The 16,923-nt window shown below is 37.4% G+C and overlaps 1 protein-coding gene across 1 annotated transcript in view; it reads left to right on the forward strand.

The window, feature by feature from the left end:
• MAP3K9 (mitogen-activated protein kinase kinase kinase 9) overlaps positions 1-16,923 on the forward strand; it is a 42,402-nt gene that overhangs the window by 12,897 nt on the left and 12,582 nt on the right. The window contains exons 4-9 of the mRNA XM_034417674.3: positions 1,136-1,316; positions 2,346-2,494; positions 4,591-4,766; positions 9,916-10,156; positions 11,455-11,577; positions 13,746-13,899. Coding sequence (XP_034273565.2) covers positions 1,136-1,316; positions 2,346-2,494; positions 4,591-4,766; positions 9,916-10,156; positions 11,455-11,577; positions 13,746-13,899 — 1,024 coding nt within the window. The remainder of the gene's footprint in view (positions 1-1,135; positions 1,317-2,345; positions 2,495-4,590; positions 4,767-9,915; positions 10,157-11,454; positions 11,578-13,745; positions 13,900-16,923) is intronic.

The following is a 16,923-nucleotide window of genomic DNA, read 5'->3' on the forward strand; positions in this document are numbered from 1 at the left end:
AGCAAGTTTGAATTAATCCAATTAACAAAGTAACCAATCAGGATTTCACACTTAGGAATTTATGACATAAAGCTAAAAATAAAAATTTTGGTCTATCTATAAAACACAAAATATCAGCATATGATAACATCTGGTGTCCTATTTCTAATTATAAAAGCCAGGAGTTCTAAAATCAAAATAAAGAGAAAAGGAGAAAAATGTCACGTTTCATTCATACTTCAACATAAATTTAAAGTGAAATTTCAGTGTTAATAATTACTCATGATTTATAAGATGTATGGATCATATTGATTAAAAATATTTCAATTATATCGAAGGCTTTTTCAGTTTCCAAAGAAATTATAACTGATGAACATAGTTTAAGGATCTGATTGTTTCTATCAGAAACTTAATAGTTCTATAGAAATAATACTCTGTTAATCTATAATCCAGGAAATAGTTGTATAATTAGAACACGCAGTAATCCCTGTTTGATTACTGTGATATTTGCCTAATTAAAACGCAAAAGGCAGGGATTTCTCTAAAACGTTTTGAGCATATACCTGTGCATCCTTTTTCTATCAATTGACTGACACCACCGGGGCTAGATATAGATTGAATTGCAGGAATTGCAGGAATTGTTTAGTTTAGTGGAAAGAAGGACTAGGGGGGTGACATGATAGCAGTGTTTCAATGTTTGAGGGGCTCAAGGAAGATGGGATCAGCCTATTTTCCGAAACACCTGAAGATTGAACAAAAATCAATGGATGTAAACTAATCAAGGAGAGAACCAACTAAGGAGAATAAATAGATTTAGGTAGAAAAATTTGGCTCTGTAGTTGTTGAAAACAAAGCACAATACCTTTTCTTAATGATTTTTCAAAATTATGTGTCTTTAAAGTTAATATTGATAACTACACCTAGCACATAAGGTTGACAACAAGTTTGCAACATTCAATTGCTTTAGTATACATTATATGTTCTTTCATCTCTGCATCAACCTTTTTAGCTAAAACATAGATAGGTATGTTAGCTGGTATTCTGATATTTGGCCCTTAGTTCTGAGTAATCTATTTGCTTATCAGGATCAGCATTGGTTAAATAGCGACCCAGTGAATCTTAACTTTTCTTCCCACCCCCTCACATTATGTTTTAGTATTGATCCTTGAAAAAGTGGAAAACGGAGACCTGAGCAACAAAAATTTGAAGATCACTGATTTTGGCTTGGCCAGAGAATGGCATAAGACTACTAAAATGAGTGCAGCTGGAACATACGCTTGGATGGCTCCTGAAGTTATCCGTTCATCTATGTTCTCTAAAGGCAGTGATGTGTGGAGGTATGTTTAACAACACTAAAACGTTTTTATAAGTGATCACCATCTGTAATATTATATTCTTGCTGCATTGAACCCTCAATTGTTGATTTTACAAACCTTATGTTAATGTTATGTATATCTGGTCTGGATTATGAAATCCGCGTATTCATTTTGCAGACTTTATTCTAAATTTGCATATATGAATTTGGAAATTCTTCAGCTTCTACTTCCTGATGAACATGAACAAACCATCAACAATTGACTGTTCTGTTTTAAATGTTTTAAAGCTTGCAATCAAATTATTGTAGTAAACATGACATTTCCAATTTTCTAAATTATGCTTGGTTTATGTTGTAAAGTGGATTGCTGCCTGAAAAAAAGATTTTCTCATTACTTTTAACTGCTTGATCGATTGTAGAGGCACCATCCAGCATGTATCCAAGAACATGCTGTATTCACAGTTCTGCTTTTTTAATGGGATTTTGCCATCTCTGTCTTTAATTAAAACCTGTTAAGCATTCATGAGAAATTTGATCTGGTATGCGTTACTGAAACCAGGCTGGACAACAGGCTGGAAGGTGCTAAACCCGGTTTCTGATACAATGTTAATTATAAGACGGGTGAGGGAGTGACTTCGATCACCTGGGAGACTTGTGGTTCCTATCAATGATGCTTCATTGAAATAAATGGTCAATGGGCCTTAAATTGAGCTAAAATTGTAATGCAGCTGGAAAAAAAACCTATATTCCCAGAATTCTTTAGGCTATGAAAAATCTTTAGAATAGCCATAACACTCTCTGTCTTAAATGATCATGTAAAATAATTTCTTCCAGATAAACATATTTTTAAATGTTATATTCATAATGGTGCTAACTGAAAACAATCCCATTCACTTATCCCCAATTAATTTTTTTCTCTGTGTGTATTATCTTAATTGCATAAGAACACTTATTTGTATATATAAGAAAGGAGTGATTCCAGAATGTTGTGTTAAAGAAGGTATACTATAAGTTACTACATTGTTATTAAACCTCTGTTTTGTGTTCATAGTTACGGGGTATTGCTTTGGGAATTACTAACTGGGGAAGTACCATTTCGAGGAATTGATGGCCTAGCAGTAGCTTACGGTGTTGCTATGAATAAACTTTCGCTTCCTATTCCTTCAACGTGCCCAGAACCTTTTGCCAGGCTGATGGAAGGTAAGAATGTATTGGACAAACTGGATCTCTCAAAATGCTTTATCACACAAAGATAGCTCTGAATATCTGCTAATTTTAATAACCAAGACCATAAACCACTTGTGCAGGTACTTGAGAAATAGGGAATAGGTAGTATGTCACTTTGCTTTTCTAGAGGAGTTATGCTTCTGCTTATATCTATGAATATATAATCTAGAATGATATGATAATTCTATATTGTATCATGGTTACGATATAGAATTACTGGTAGTCCTTGACTTACAATTGAGCCCAAACTTTCTGTAGCTAAGGAAGAAAGTGATTGAGTTTTGCCCCATTTTACAACAATTGTTAAGTGAACTGTTAACAGTTGTTAAGTGAAGTGTGTGGTCATTAAGCAAATCTGGCTTCCCCCATTGACTTTCCTTGTTGGAAGCTGTCTTCTTAGAAAGTTACAAATGGTGATTACATGACCCTGGAACATGCCAATTGCCAAAAGTCTGAATTTTGATCACATGACCATGGGGATGCTTGCAACAGTCGTAAGCATGAAAATTGGTCATAAGTCACTTTTTTCAGCTCCATTGTAACATCAAACAATGATTAAACAAATGGTTGCAAGTTGAGGACTACCTGTACTGTATAAATGAGAACCTTGGGTGGGAAGTTATAGCATCCATTAAACACTGTGGTAGAAACCTCTTTGAATTATATTTAATCCATCAGAAGAAATGTTTCAGGGCAGGGGTGAAATGCTCCTGGTTCGGACCGGATCGCCCGATCCTGTAGCGATGGCAGCGGGTGGTTTGGAGTAGCAAAAATCTCTGCCCCCCCACCCCATGCCCAGCTGAGCCGCATGATCATCAGAGTCTTTTTTTTTTTACTTTTAAAAGCATTTTTTCTACAACCTCTTCAGCTGAAAAAATGCTTTTAAAAGTAAAAAAAAAGACTCTGATGATCAGGCAACTCAGCTGGGATCATCAGAGGCTTTTAAAAGTTTTTTTTTTTACAACCTCTTCAGCCAAAGAGGTCGTAGAAAAAATGGTTTTAAAAGTAAAAAAAAAAAAAGTTGGCCATGCCCACTCAGTCACATTACCCCCCACCACCACCAAGCCATGCCCACAGAACCGGTAGTAACAAATTTTACATTTCACCACTGTTTCAGGATATATCATACTTGAAACATTCGGATTTATGAGATTTTCAGCATCAATATTTGTTCTGAATTTGGCAGAAGTGTATCTTTACTTACTAAGTAACAGAGAAGTCAGCTAAAGTAGAATTATGGGTGTAATTTTATGCGCATACATATTGGATTAAGGTGCTTTGGACTAAGCAGAATTTAGGATATTAATTATAATACAAGGAAAAGGCAATACAGCAGATAAAATGTGAGTCTTTGGTAGCTGAATAAAATTGTGATTTACTAAGCCTCTTTGAAATACTAGTAAGCAGACTTGCAAGATTTTGTTAATGAAGCCTTACAATAAAGTAGAATTAGTTCATCTAGTCCTATTTCCTGTCTGGATTATCTGGAAGGGCTGACATCAATCTCGCAAGTCAAGGCACAAATTTCCTTCCAGCACTTTTAATTGCTTGAACCATTAGGGTGGATTCTTCCTAGGTTTCTTTCCCTGACCATTAAGCCCCTGGGGGCTCCTGCCTCTCTTATCTGATAGTTTCCTAGGCAGCATATCCTCCTCTCATTCCTCAAGGTCTCCCATACATACATTCTATTCCATTAGACAGAACATAGCCTACAGCTACATAATAGGCACAGAAAGAAATTTCAAAAGGAACCTCTCTTGCAAGACTGATGTCAGCATTCCCAGGTAGATCAGACAGAAAATACAATCAGTGACTTAAGAAGACTACAATAACAGAACATTTCAAGTCTGATAATAATGATCATTCCTTTGGCACCACCTCTTCCCCGTGTTCCAAGGTCATTTCACATACCATTGCACATATATTCTAACAAAAGTGGACATTTGAGTATGTACTGGGGACTGAAATGATTATATAGAATGTTAGTAATTAAGTGCATAGTTCATTACCAAAGCCTCACAAATACTGTACTATTGTAGCTACTGAATTGTTGGCTTTATCCTATTTAGATTGTTGGAATACTGATCCTCATTCAAGACCATCCTTTGCAAATATTTTGAATAAACTAACTAATATAGAAGAATCTGGTTTCTTTGAAATGCCAAAAGAATCATTTCATTCCCTGCAAGAAGATTGGAAAATTGAGATCCAGGAAATGTTTGACCAACTCAGGGCCAAGGAAAAGGTAATTAGGTGGGAACTGTTACTTCGATAAACAATTAACCACTTCTGCCTCAGAATCCATTGCAAGTAAAGTAGATTTCTCTACAATACAGACAAAACTATACTTATTAAATCTGAATTCTTTTCTACTTCCCATGAAAAGAAACCTTAACACTGAATAATTAAGAAAGTAAAATGCATACTTGTTCCTAAATAAAATTGTTTTAGATAAATATGGTCTAGCTGAAACTGGAATATATTCAATTATGAAAGACAATTCTAGGTAAAGTCACTGTGAGACAGAATAGAACACATAGCGCAAACTATGTAAGTTATGTGAAAAGACTTGTTCTGTATATAGGGATTCCTCGATTTATGACTATAATTGATTCCAAAATTTCTGTTGCTAAGGAAGACATTTAAGTGAGTTTTACCCCATTTTACAACCTTTCTTGCCCCAGTTGTTAAGTGAGTCGCTACAGTTATGTTAGTAACATGGTTGTTTAAGTGAATCTGGCTTACATGCACACACACACATACATTCAGATTACAGTCTTACATGGAGAAAGGAAAAGGCGATCGAATTGGGTTTAAAAAAGACCATGGAACATGAGACATTATCGATGATGTACATGTGCAACTGAGAAGACCAAAGAACATAAAAAAGAAGTCACAATGTGCCTCATTCATGACAGAAAGATTTTTGATTGTGTCGATCATGTCAAGTTATTGAAAGTGCTCAGAAAAATAGGAATCCCAGAATATTTCATTGTCTTCATGAAAAACAATATACAGGACAAAAAGCTACAATACAGACATAATAGGGCAAAACAGACTGCCTCCATGTTAGAAAAGGAGTGTGACAAGGGCAGTGGTGGATTGCTCCGCCCGGACATTATCAAATACAATCTGCACATATGCAGAAGTGGCGCGCGCACGCACAAACCAGTAGCAAAGATAAGTGAAACCCACCCCTGGACAAGGGTGTAACAGATTAACAGAGTTGGAAGTGACCTTGTAGGTCATCTAGTCCAACCCTCCTCCCCGCCCAAGCAGGAGACCCTACACCATTTCTGGCAAATGGCAGTCCAATCTCTTCTTGAAAGCCTTCAGTGATGAAACTCCCACAACTTCTGAAGGCAAGCTATTGGCTGATTGTTCTCACTGTCAGAAATTTTCTCCTTATTTGTAGGTTGAATCCCTCCTTGATCAGTTTCCATCCATTATTCCTTGTCTGGCCTTCCGGTGTTTTGAAAAATAGCTTGACCCCTTCCTCTCTGTGGCAGCCCCTCAAATATTGAAACACGGCTATCTTGTGTATACCGTGTTTCCCCAAAAATAAAAAATAAGTCTTATTTTTTTTTGAACCCTGAAATAAGCGCTTGGCTTTATTGCCATGCGCTCAAAAGCCCGATTGGGCTTATTATCAGGGGATGTCTTATTTTGGGAGAAACAGGATACTCTCTCCTTATTTATTTTACCCACCTGCTGAATATATATGGTGGGAAGCTCAATTAGAATATAATTGTGGTTTTAAAACTAGAGAGAGAAAAAGCAAATGATGCTTTTACCTACAGCCAAAAAAGCAAAAGATCAGCAAGATCTAGTAATAAAAGTCAAGTACAGGAAAAAAAAAGGGTGGGAGAGACTTCTTTAAATATAAAGAAGACCAAACTAATGACAACAGGTAGAACAATCAGTCTTAAAACTGGCAATGAAGACATTACCAATTTAATATCAAGCATCAACAGTATAAAGGAACAAGTCAAGAAATATGTCCCAGACTAACGTTTGATGAAGCAGGCATAAAAACTTTGGAAAAGATATTCAAATGCAATGATGTGTCTATATCTACAAAGATCAGAACAGTGCAAGCCATGGTATTTTCTGTGACAAGCTATAGAAGTGAAATTTGGACTTTGAAGAAGCAAGACAGAAAAAGTATTGGATGGTTTTGAACTTTGGTACTGGAAAAGTCTTCTGAGAATACTGTGGACAGTCACGAAAACAAATTGATGAATCATCAAACAAAACAATCCAGAGTTCTCATTCAAGGAACAAATAACCTGGCCCAAATTATCCTATACAGTTTGTGAAGCCATTATGTGAAAAATAGAAGAAAAGAGAAAGACAACCAGAAGCAAGATGAATGGACTCAGTTACAGTAGTGATGAATGTGTGTTGAAAGACCTGGTTAGGGACAGGATTGTCATGGAGAAAATCTATGGTTGCTAAGAGTTAAAAACAACTTGAGGGCACACAATTTCAAAAAAAATCAACATATATAATTGTCTTAATTATTATTTGTATTCAAGTTCTCTTTTTGTATATGTAGATAATCCACTGTAAGAAGTTAATGGTTGGACTAAATGGCATAAATAACCACTTCTCCTGCTATGATTCTATTAAACAGAATTGTAGAGTTAACAGATTAATATTAAAAAATAATAAAAGCTCATGACAATAAAAATTATCAAGATCTAAAACATGAGAGAAGTTTAAAAAGGGCTTGGTATCAAATTCCAAAGGCGGTACTGAGTATAGCTAAAGATTTAAAGTACAAGACCTTTTTTATATCTGCAAATTAATCTCTGGAGCTATTTAATGAAGTGCTACCGTAAGTAAACTGCAGACTCTGAATCACCATTAGATGGAAACCAAAGAAATACAGAGAACTTCTGTGGTTTGGATTCTGGCAGATCTTTATCTTTATCTTTATTTTTATTCAAATTTCTATACCGCCCTTCTCCTTTCGGACTCAGGGCGGTGAACAGCCAAAAAATAAAACATTTTATATACAAAAGTTAAAATAAATTTAAAATAATTAAATAAATTTGGCCCATTAATTTAAAACATTCCAATTAAAACGATATCAAAATTATTAAAACCAATCATAAAATCAGGACAGCCCGGCTAACTGAAAAAAATAGGTTTTGAGAGCCCGACGAAAAGCCCGGAGGTCTGGGATCACTCGTATCTCTGGGGGTAGATTGTTTCAGAGGGTGGGTGCTAGCACAGAGAAGGTTCTCCCCCTGGGGGTCGCCAGCCGACATTGCCTGGCTGACAGCACCCTGAGGAGGCCCTCTCTGTGGGCGCGAACTGGCCGGTGGGAGGCAATTGGTGGCAGGAGGCGGTCCCGTAGATACCCCGGCCCTAAGCCATGGAGCGCTTTAAAGGTGATCACCAACACCTTGAAGCGCACCCGGAAGTCCACCGGGAGCCAATGTAGCTCGCGCAGGAGAGGAGTCACATGGGAGCGCCCCGTCGCTCCCATAATCCCCCGCGCGGCCGCATTCTGCACCAGTTGGAGCCTCTGGGTGCACCCCAAGGGGAGCCCCATGTAGAGAGCGTTACAATAGTCCAGATGAGAGGTGACGAGTGCCTGAGTGACCGTGCGTAGGGAGTCCCGATCCAGAAAGGGGCGCAACTGGCGTATCAGGTGGACCTGATAGAAGGCCCCCCTGGCCACGGCCGTCGTATGCCCTTCTAAAGACAGCCGTGCATCCAGGAGGACACCCAAGTTGCGAGCCCTTTCTGTGGGGGCCAATGATTCGCCCCCAATAACCAGCGATGGCGCCAGCTGGCTATACCGGGACGCCGGCAGCCACAGCCACTCGGTCTTGGAAGGGTTGAGTCGGAGCCTGTTTCTCCCCATCCAGACCCGCACAGCTTCCAAGCACTGGGACATCACTTCCAAGGCATCGTTGGGATTGTCTGGGGTGGAGATGTACAGCTGAATATCATCAGCGTACTGATGGAACTCCACCCCAAAACCACGGATGATCTCACCCAGTGGCTTCACATAAATGTTAAACAGGAGGGGCGCGAGGATCAACCCTTGTGGCACCCCACAAACAAGGCGCCTCGGGGTCGACCACTGCCCCCCTGTCAACACAGATTGCGACCGGTCGGAGAGATAGGAGGAGAACCACCGCAAAACGGTGCCCCCCACTCCCAGTCTCTCCAGCCGGCGCAACATGATACCATGGTCGATGGTATCAAAAGCCGCTGAGAGATCTAACAGGACCAGGATAGAGGAATAACCCCTACCCCGAGCCCTCCAGAGATCATCCACCAACGCGACCAATGCCATTTCCGTGCTGTACCCAGGCCTGAAACCGGACTGGAGCGGATCCAAATAGACAGCTTCATCCAGGTACTGGGGAAGCTATCGCGCCACCACACTCTCAACAACCTTCGCAATAAAACGAAGGTTGGAGACTGGACAATAGTTAGCCAAAACAGCCGGATCCAGGGAGGGCTTCTTGAGGAGGGGCCTCACAACTGCCTCTTTCAAAGCGGAGGATTGAAAGATCAGACTAGTAGTGAATATGGACTTGATGAAAAGTAATAGTTCTACTGTCTTGTTATTTGTCTACTCTACTTATTTTATAATTAGCTAGATAATCTGATTTCCACTCAATGTATGAACATTTCTTTCAGTTTTTTAATTTCTCACTGTATAGGTAGTTCTCACTTAATGACTGTTCAAAGTTACAACAGACTAAAAAAATTACAACCCATTCTCAATTTTATGACTGCTGCACATGTGCACACACACATGCACACGCACACACACAGTGTTATGTGATCACATTTTGGGTGCTTGGCAACTGGCTTGCATTAACTGGCTTGCACATGACTGTTGTAGTGCCCCACAGTCATGTGACAACAATTTGTGGTATTTTTTTGCCATTGCATCAAATTGGTAAAAAAACACCCATTGGATATGTTGGATTCATTTAACAACCATGGGACTTGTTTAACAGTCACATGATTTATTTAATCACTTTTCAACCATCCCAAAAATATTTGAAAAATCAAGTCAGATCATGGGTGAACCAGCATAACGATTGCAATAAGTTATGACCAAAATTCCAGCCTCAATTGTGGATGGTAAGAGAAGATTACCTGTAGTTGTTTTGAAATTTGATTACTGGCTGATTTTAGAGATAAAGCTAACACTATTCTGATTTTAAAAAATTAAATGATTCATTCATATCACTGACCTTTAATTATTCAAATTATATGTATTGAAAAGCTGTTAAATACCATGTGTATATTCAAAATATCAGCTGAGTTTTCTGAACCTTTCAGTTTATAGTAGGCCTAATTCTAATTGATTTTGCTACCCCAATTTTTACTTTGGTTTGGGACTTGTTTTCTTGTAGGAGTTGCGGACGTGGGAAGAAGAGTTAAAACAAGCAGCAGTTCAACAGAAAAACCATGAAGAACTACTACGGCAACGCGAGCAAGAGTTGGCAGAACGAGAAATTGATATTTTGGAAAGGGAACTCAATATCATCATCCACCAACTGTGCCAGGAAAAGCCCCGTGTGAGAAAACGCATGGGCAAATTCAGGAAAAATCGGCTCAAGTTGAAAGATGGCAATCACATCAGTCTTCCCTCTGGTGCGTTTAGCAAAACAAAATAAACTAGCAAAAGTTTTAGCCAAACAAAACAAACTAACTATTGCTTCTTTCTAGATTTCTTTAGTCATGAAAATATACGACATGTATGAATAGTTATCTGATTACAATCAAAACATTCTTTAATTCAAGCTAGACTTCTAGTGACTTTGTAGGCCTAGACAAATTGTTTTCTTGACAACAGTGTGAAAGTGACAAGCCTTTGTGGGATGTCTTGGTCAAGCCTATAGCCCTAATATTCTTTGGCAGTCTCCCATCAAAGTATTAACAAGATTCAACTCTATTTAGTTTTTAGAGATCAGCCCAAAGGAGATAGCTACTACCAATTGCTATGTTACTTTTTAAAACAAAAATCAGATTGGAAAGAAATCTTCTGTAACTTCTAATTAAGGGACAGATCGTGATCACCAAGCAATAAGTAAGATTAAGATACCTTCTTCATAGCTTTCCAAATTTATATAAACTCAATATCAATCTGCAGTTGGAATAGTTTTGATCTGCATATAAGAGAAACTGAGTCTACCAACCAAAAATGTTATGGAATGTAAGGTTTTTTTTAAAAAAATAGTATTGAAAAGTTCCTATTAGCTGGCCTTCACTTTCTCCAAAGGTTTACCCCAAAATAAAATCACATTTTGTAAAAAAATGTTACTGACCTTTGTGACTTTGCAATGTTAACAAGTGGACACGGAAAAAAACTCTGTTCCCTTAATCTCATTTCAGGTTTAGCCAAAATTAAAGTAGACTATCTTTGATTTGGTCCAAGTTCAATGGAAGTATTTTCAAACTAGTGCTGAATTTTGCTGGAACAAAATATTTTATTTTGAATATCGCCAATAAGCATTTGTGATATGGAACTTTTGCAAATTTAGCAGCATTTTCCCATCAAAGCAATGCCTCTCCTTCCTCTCTTCTGAATTAGCTTATTAAAGCTACAGCATGAGATGAATTTTAATACATCATTTTAATACAACATCATACTGTATCTTCTAGAAAAAGTACTTTACCATTTCATTAACTAACCCATCTGTGTAACGTGTTGCATAATAAATTTAATACAGAAGAAGACATGGCTCTAACATATTTTAATAATTGGAAAACACTTACAATTTTAATGTTTTCTATTGTCAATGTTGCAGGATTAATACTAAATTCTCAACTGAAGATAGTGTATTAGCAGAGTAAAGTATATATGTGAATGACACAGTACTGCACTGTATATCTTTTCAGTGTTAGCATTACTTCACTAAGTTCCTTCTTTACGTTTCCTTCCATAACAGATTTCCAGCACAAATTCACCGTGCAGGCATCTCCAACCATGGATAAAAGAAAAAATTTGATCAACAACTGTGCTAGTCCTCCTGCCAGCCCTACTATCATTCCTAGACTCAGGGCCATCCAGTGTAAGAAATTTTAGTTGCAATTTATAAAAAATGTCCAGTACCAATATGAAATTGTGAATTTCTGTTTTAATAAAGACATCATGTTGCTTTCTATATTGGGGAGTTTCGTTTATAGCTAATCTTGATGGCCCCATTGTGTCTCATTATAATTTGTTCTTAACAACTGATTGCTTGCATCCATCTTTCTGCCATTTTATCCTTAACATTAAGGGCTTAAATAAATGTTCATAGCTGTCACTTGTTTTCTTGCAGGGTGCAATAACTATAAGATGTAGAGCTTGTGTAGGGTATTTAAAGCTGCTGTAGAGATATCTAACTTTTGGCAGAACAGCAACAGTTATTTGGGGGGGGGGGGGTATATACCGATACATATACCGTACACACACACACACACACACATACACACTATCATGTATAATCAATGTAGAAGGTATACAATAAATGTATACATGGTAAATAAAACATATAAATAGTGAATATGAGAATTGCCATCATGATTCTCTAAACACTAAGGCAAATACATTTATGAATATGAGTTAGAGTTTGAGCATTTTATTTTACAGGATGAGAACATTCCAAAATTCTTTCCAACTGATGTCAAATGAATATTCAAGGATTGTACCATAATCAGGAGTGCCTAGGGCAATCATTATGGTGGCCAAGACAGTAATTCTATTTTGTATTTTCTATGTTGTACAAAGCTTTATGGGTTTGCTGGCCAAAGCAAATTGATAATTATGTAATTCTTTTAACAGCAGTATGATTTGGCAATGACTAAACACAGCCCACAGTAATTTTGCTACTGCATTTTGCACTGGCTTTTATTTTCAGATTAAAAAGACCACCAAAAGTCACTGGGAATTAAAAATATAAATTGTGGTTGTTAATATTTGTAGCAGTCTGACATTACAATAATGAAGTATGAGTTTGCCAGTGTGAGGATCCCTGATACTAATTTATCCCTACATAAGAACAGCCACAAGTAGTCTGTTCTTTGATACCTAACTTCCTAACTTCCAGTAACAATACTGGATAATAATATAACACTGGACAATAATTCTGCAATTAGACTGCATATCCCATCAGAAGAAGAAGGCTTGAACTATTTCTCAAAATATGAAGAACATATTTTTAAGACTTACGGTACATCTTAATTAACATGCAGTCTCCGCTTCTTATTCTGTCTGTCACTATGTGGTACAACATTGACTTATGATTTTCATAATTTGTCTTAATGCAGATGGAACAAAAATGTGTTCTGCTTTATTTATTTATTTTTAAAGGTTTTCCCCCATCCCACTGCATCAGTTTCAAACTGGTTATCACAAGCGTGGTATGATCTTTCAGAGGTGAAGAGGATGTCTTATTTAGCTTTACAAAAAACAAAATCTGGAACAGATGTATGTAAAATGGTCTGATCTTTAATCAAGTATAGAGAGCATGTTACAATTTTCTTGAAGAAATAAAGCATATTTACCATCCTTAGCTGTAGTTGGCCCTGTTTGCAGCATTTTTCTTAAAAAGAGAAAAGGCCAACGCTTTTAATAGTAAGAAATGTGAAGCTTCACCCCTATTCCATTTGCAGAGCATAATAAGCAGTGGTGGACTGCTGCCGGTTGCAACAACCGGTTCGCCCAGCACCGAAAATGTGAGCGTGTGTGGTCTTCCGCGCATGCGCATGTCTTCAAAAACACGGAAATATAGGATGGGATACCGTCAGGGCGGGTGGGCAGGGTCGCAACTACCAGTTCACCCAAACTGGTCTGAATCTGCATCAGCCCACCTCTGATAATAAGGATGTTTGGATATTTATCCTCTTATCAGTTTTTTCTCTCAACTTCTTGCAGCAATCTTTTGCTATTACATTGTATTGCTATTTCATTTGAGACTGAGTTTTATTTTCCTGAGAAATGTTCTCTCCTTCAATATACATCTTTTAGAAAGAGAAAGAGAAAAAAGAGAGAGATAGAAAATGGCTGCCTTCCTGATAAAAAGTCTTTTCCCTAGCTAAACTGAGTGAGAATGTCTGTGAACAATTAAAATTGCGGTTTGTAAATTTCAAAAATAAGTCTAGTTTATAGTTTATAAAGGATAAAATGTTACATCTTACAACGTTGTTGGATGATGCTTACTTTTTTTCTTTCTCCAATCTTGCCTCTCATCTTCAGTAACCCCTGGTGAAAGCAGCAAAACCTGGGGACGCAGCTCTGTGTTCCAGAAGGATGAGGAAGGAGAAGAAGAAAAAAGAGGCCAGAAGAAAAAGGGTCGAACATGGGGGCCAGGTACTCTTTGCATCAAGGAGCTAACATCAAGTGAGGATGGGTAAGAAACACATCTGCCCCTGTGTCATGAGTTTTCAGTGTTTATCTGGGTGGTTATATGTATGTATAGTGGGAGCTAGTTTGATGTAGTAGTTAAAGGCATCAATCTAGAAATTGGGAGATTGTCAGTTCTAATCGTGCCTTAGGCACAAAGCCAGCTGAGGGACCTTGAGTGGGTCACACACTCTCAGCACTAGGAAGAAGTCAGTGGCAAACCATTTCTGAAAATCTTACCAAGAAAAACCTCCAAAGAATTGTAAAGGCAGTTTGATATCTTTTAACACAGTGGCCCCCAACCTTTTGGGCACCAGGGACTGGTTCCGTAGAGAGAGGTTTTTCCACGGACCAGAGGGTGTGTGGTTTTGCATGCCATCTGCATGCCACAAATGGGGCTTTGCTTGTTGTGCAGCCCAGTTTCTGGCATGCCCCGGACTGGTGTTGGGCCATGGATTGGGGATTAGGGACACTGTTTTAGCAGGTAGCTGTAAAAAGTACTCTCAGAAACGTATGATTTGAATTTTCATCAAGTATCTTGACACAAACTATTCCACAAACACACTTTGAATTGTCTTTTTCAAATGCAGTATTCTTTATGATTTTGATAGGAGGAAGGCAGGAGCTACTTAGAGAATGCAATACTGTTCTGAAAAAAGCATAAAGTGAAGAAGATGTGTTTCATGACCTTTTCTTGTTATTCAATTTCATGGAAATGATTGCTGGGCAATTTCCTAATTTTTTAGGTTTTGGAAAAGTGTTATAACAATTCTATCTATCAGGGTGGAAAAAGAATATTTTCAGAAGTGGTAGTCTTCAATTTATGACCACAGTGGGGCCAGTATTTTCATTGTAAATTGTTGTGGTCTTAAACCGAGTCAGACTTGATTTAACAATTATTTTTACTGTGGTTGTTAAGCAAATCACCATGGCTGTTAAACAAATCATGCAGTCATTAACAAAAGTGCATTTTTTGCTGAAAGTAGGCAGAAAAGTTCACACATTGTGATCACATGACTGAGGGGATGGTGCAACAAGTCAGAAGTCATGCCTTCTGAGGCTATTGTAATTTCAAATGGTCATTAAAAAAATGAAAATAAGATGAGGATTACCTGTAAAAATAAACCTGCCCTGTACATTTTTGACTCAGGAAGAAAGTGCTCCAGGTCAGTGAGGCTAAAACATACAGAAATGTGCAGAAATAAAAGAGTTGTCTCTCTGCTCATGAAACTATGAGCAGTGGCAACACATGAGCATACCTCTATATTTACAATATATATCCATTCATTCCAAGCAAATTATCTGCATTATATCAGTGGGAGGAGCCAAGATCAGACACTTTGATCAAAAAGGTGAAAATAATCATGACTCCGGCTCTACTCCTTTTATATGTTTGTGCAAATGATTTATTTTTATTTTATTTAAATTGGACATTTCTTGACTCCTCCCAACTCTGGGAGGCTTGCATTATAAAAAAAAACGAATTTCCCAAAGCATATAACAACATATGGCAGAACATGTCAACAAAACAAATACACCTTACACCCACTAGGGGTTCCAACTATCCTAGCTCAATGCCTGGAAGGTCAGGCAGGTTCTTGAGACCCTCCTGAATACTGCTAGGGTGGGAGTCACCCAGGTCTCAGAGGAAACCTCATTCCACAAAGTAGTGTCATGAGATGCAAACAAAAGGCTACAGCTAATGTCGCAGTGGTACAGTGTTTCATTCACCATTTGCCTATCTCCTTATGCCCCGTCAGATACATTTGGATTTAGCATTATTTCTAAGAATCTGTAGTAACTTTAAATGAATCGACTGAGATTTTGCTGAAGCTTTATAGATCATATTCTAGGAAACTAAAGGCTGAAATGTTTTCCACCATCCTTAAGTGAGTAGTTTTATGATTACTGTGGAATATCCGTCACTTTTGACATGTAAGATGATTTGGCTGCTCAAGTAGGTGGGTGCCATCATTCAGATATTAATTTGCATTTCAATTGTGTCTTCAAACTATTTTAAATTACCTTCTTAACCAGTTTACATTTTAAATCTTGTTAGTAACCATAAATGCACTTATTTAGTGAAAAGATAGATTATAAATTCAATAAATAAGCATTTACGTTATTTTAGTCTATTGTTCTTGTCAACAAACCTGTACTGATCTTTGGAATATTAATTTTCAGTTCCATGGTCTTCACTGCATCATATAATCTTTTGCTACAAATCATTCAGATTCTCAGCCAATGTGATTTGTGGAGTCCTTGGTACTTTTTGAGCTTGGTTTTTTTCATGCAGACATTTCATTACCTTACTAGATAATACCATCCATGCTAGTGAGTGTGGGATTTGTTCCCTATTTATATACAGTAGCTTGCCATTCCAGAGCTGGTAAAGGTGAGGTTTTATCCTTGGTCATTCCTTGATTAGAGTATTGCTTTTTGCTTGATTGTTTATCTGATGCTAATCCCTGCTTATCTGGATGTGGACCTTAAACTCCACATTCCATAAAATGTTCCAAAATTTAAGTCTGTTCACTTTATCATGTTTTTTCCCTATACATAGCAACATTTCTTTCTCACTTTTAGCTTAGTGCCATTCTTTTTTTTTTTTGTCTCAGGTAGACTTTTTAATTTGTTTAGGCATTCTAAAATCTTGAATAGCTGATATCGGTATCAGTATTATCATCATCATCATCATAATCAATGCGGGTTGACTGCAATAAAAATTAAATTGGGTTTTATTAACCAATTAATTATGTTGAGATTGTTGTGTATTGTGTTCTGTACTGTATTCTACTGTATTGTATTGTTGAATTTTGCTAATCATTTTGTTCTCACAACTGTAGATTGTTTCAGGGGTTATGCTAGGGAAAATCTCATAAGTTTAAATAAGTAACTGAAATGAATTTCATTTTTAATGTATAATCTACAGAATGTCAAGTCATTTTAATGTTTAATCTATAGAGCAGAGGTCTTCAAACTTGGCAGCTTTAAGACTTGTGGACTTCAACTCCCAGAATTCTCCAGCCAG

Source organism: Pantherophis guttatus, chromosome 1 (genome assembly GCF_059756535.1).
Source record: "Pantherophis guttatus breed Tessera chromosome 1, ASM5975653v1, whole genome shotgun sequence".
Lineage (NCBI taxonomy): Eukaryota > Metazoa > Chordata > Lepidosauria > Squamata > Colubridae > Pantherophis > Pantherophis guttatus.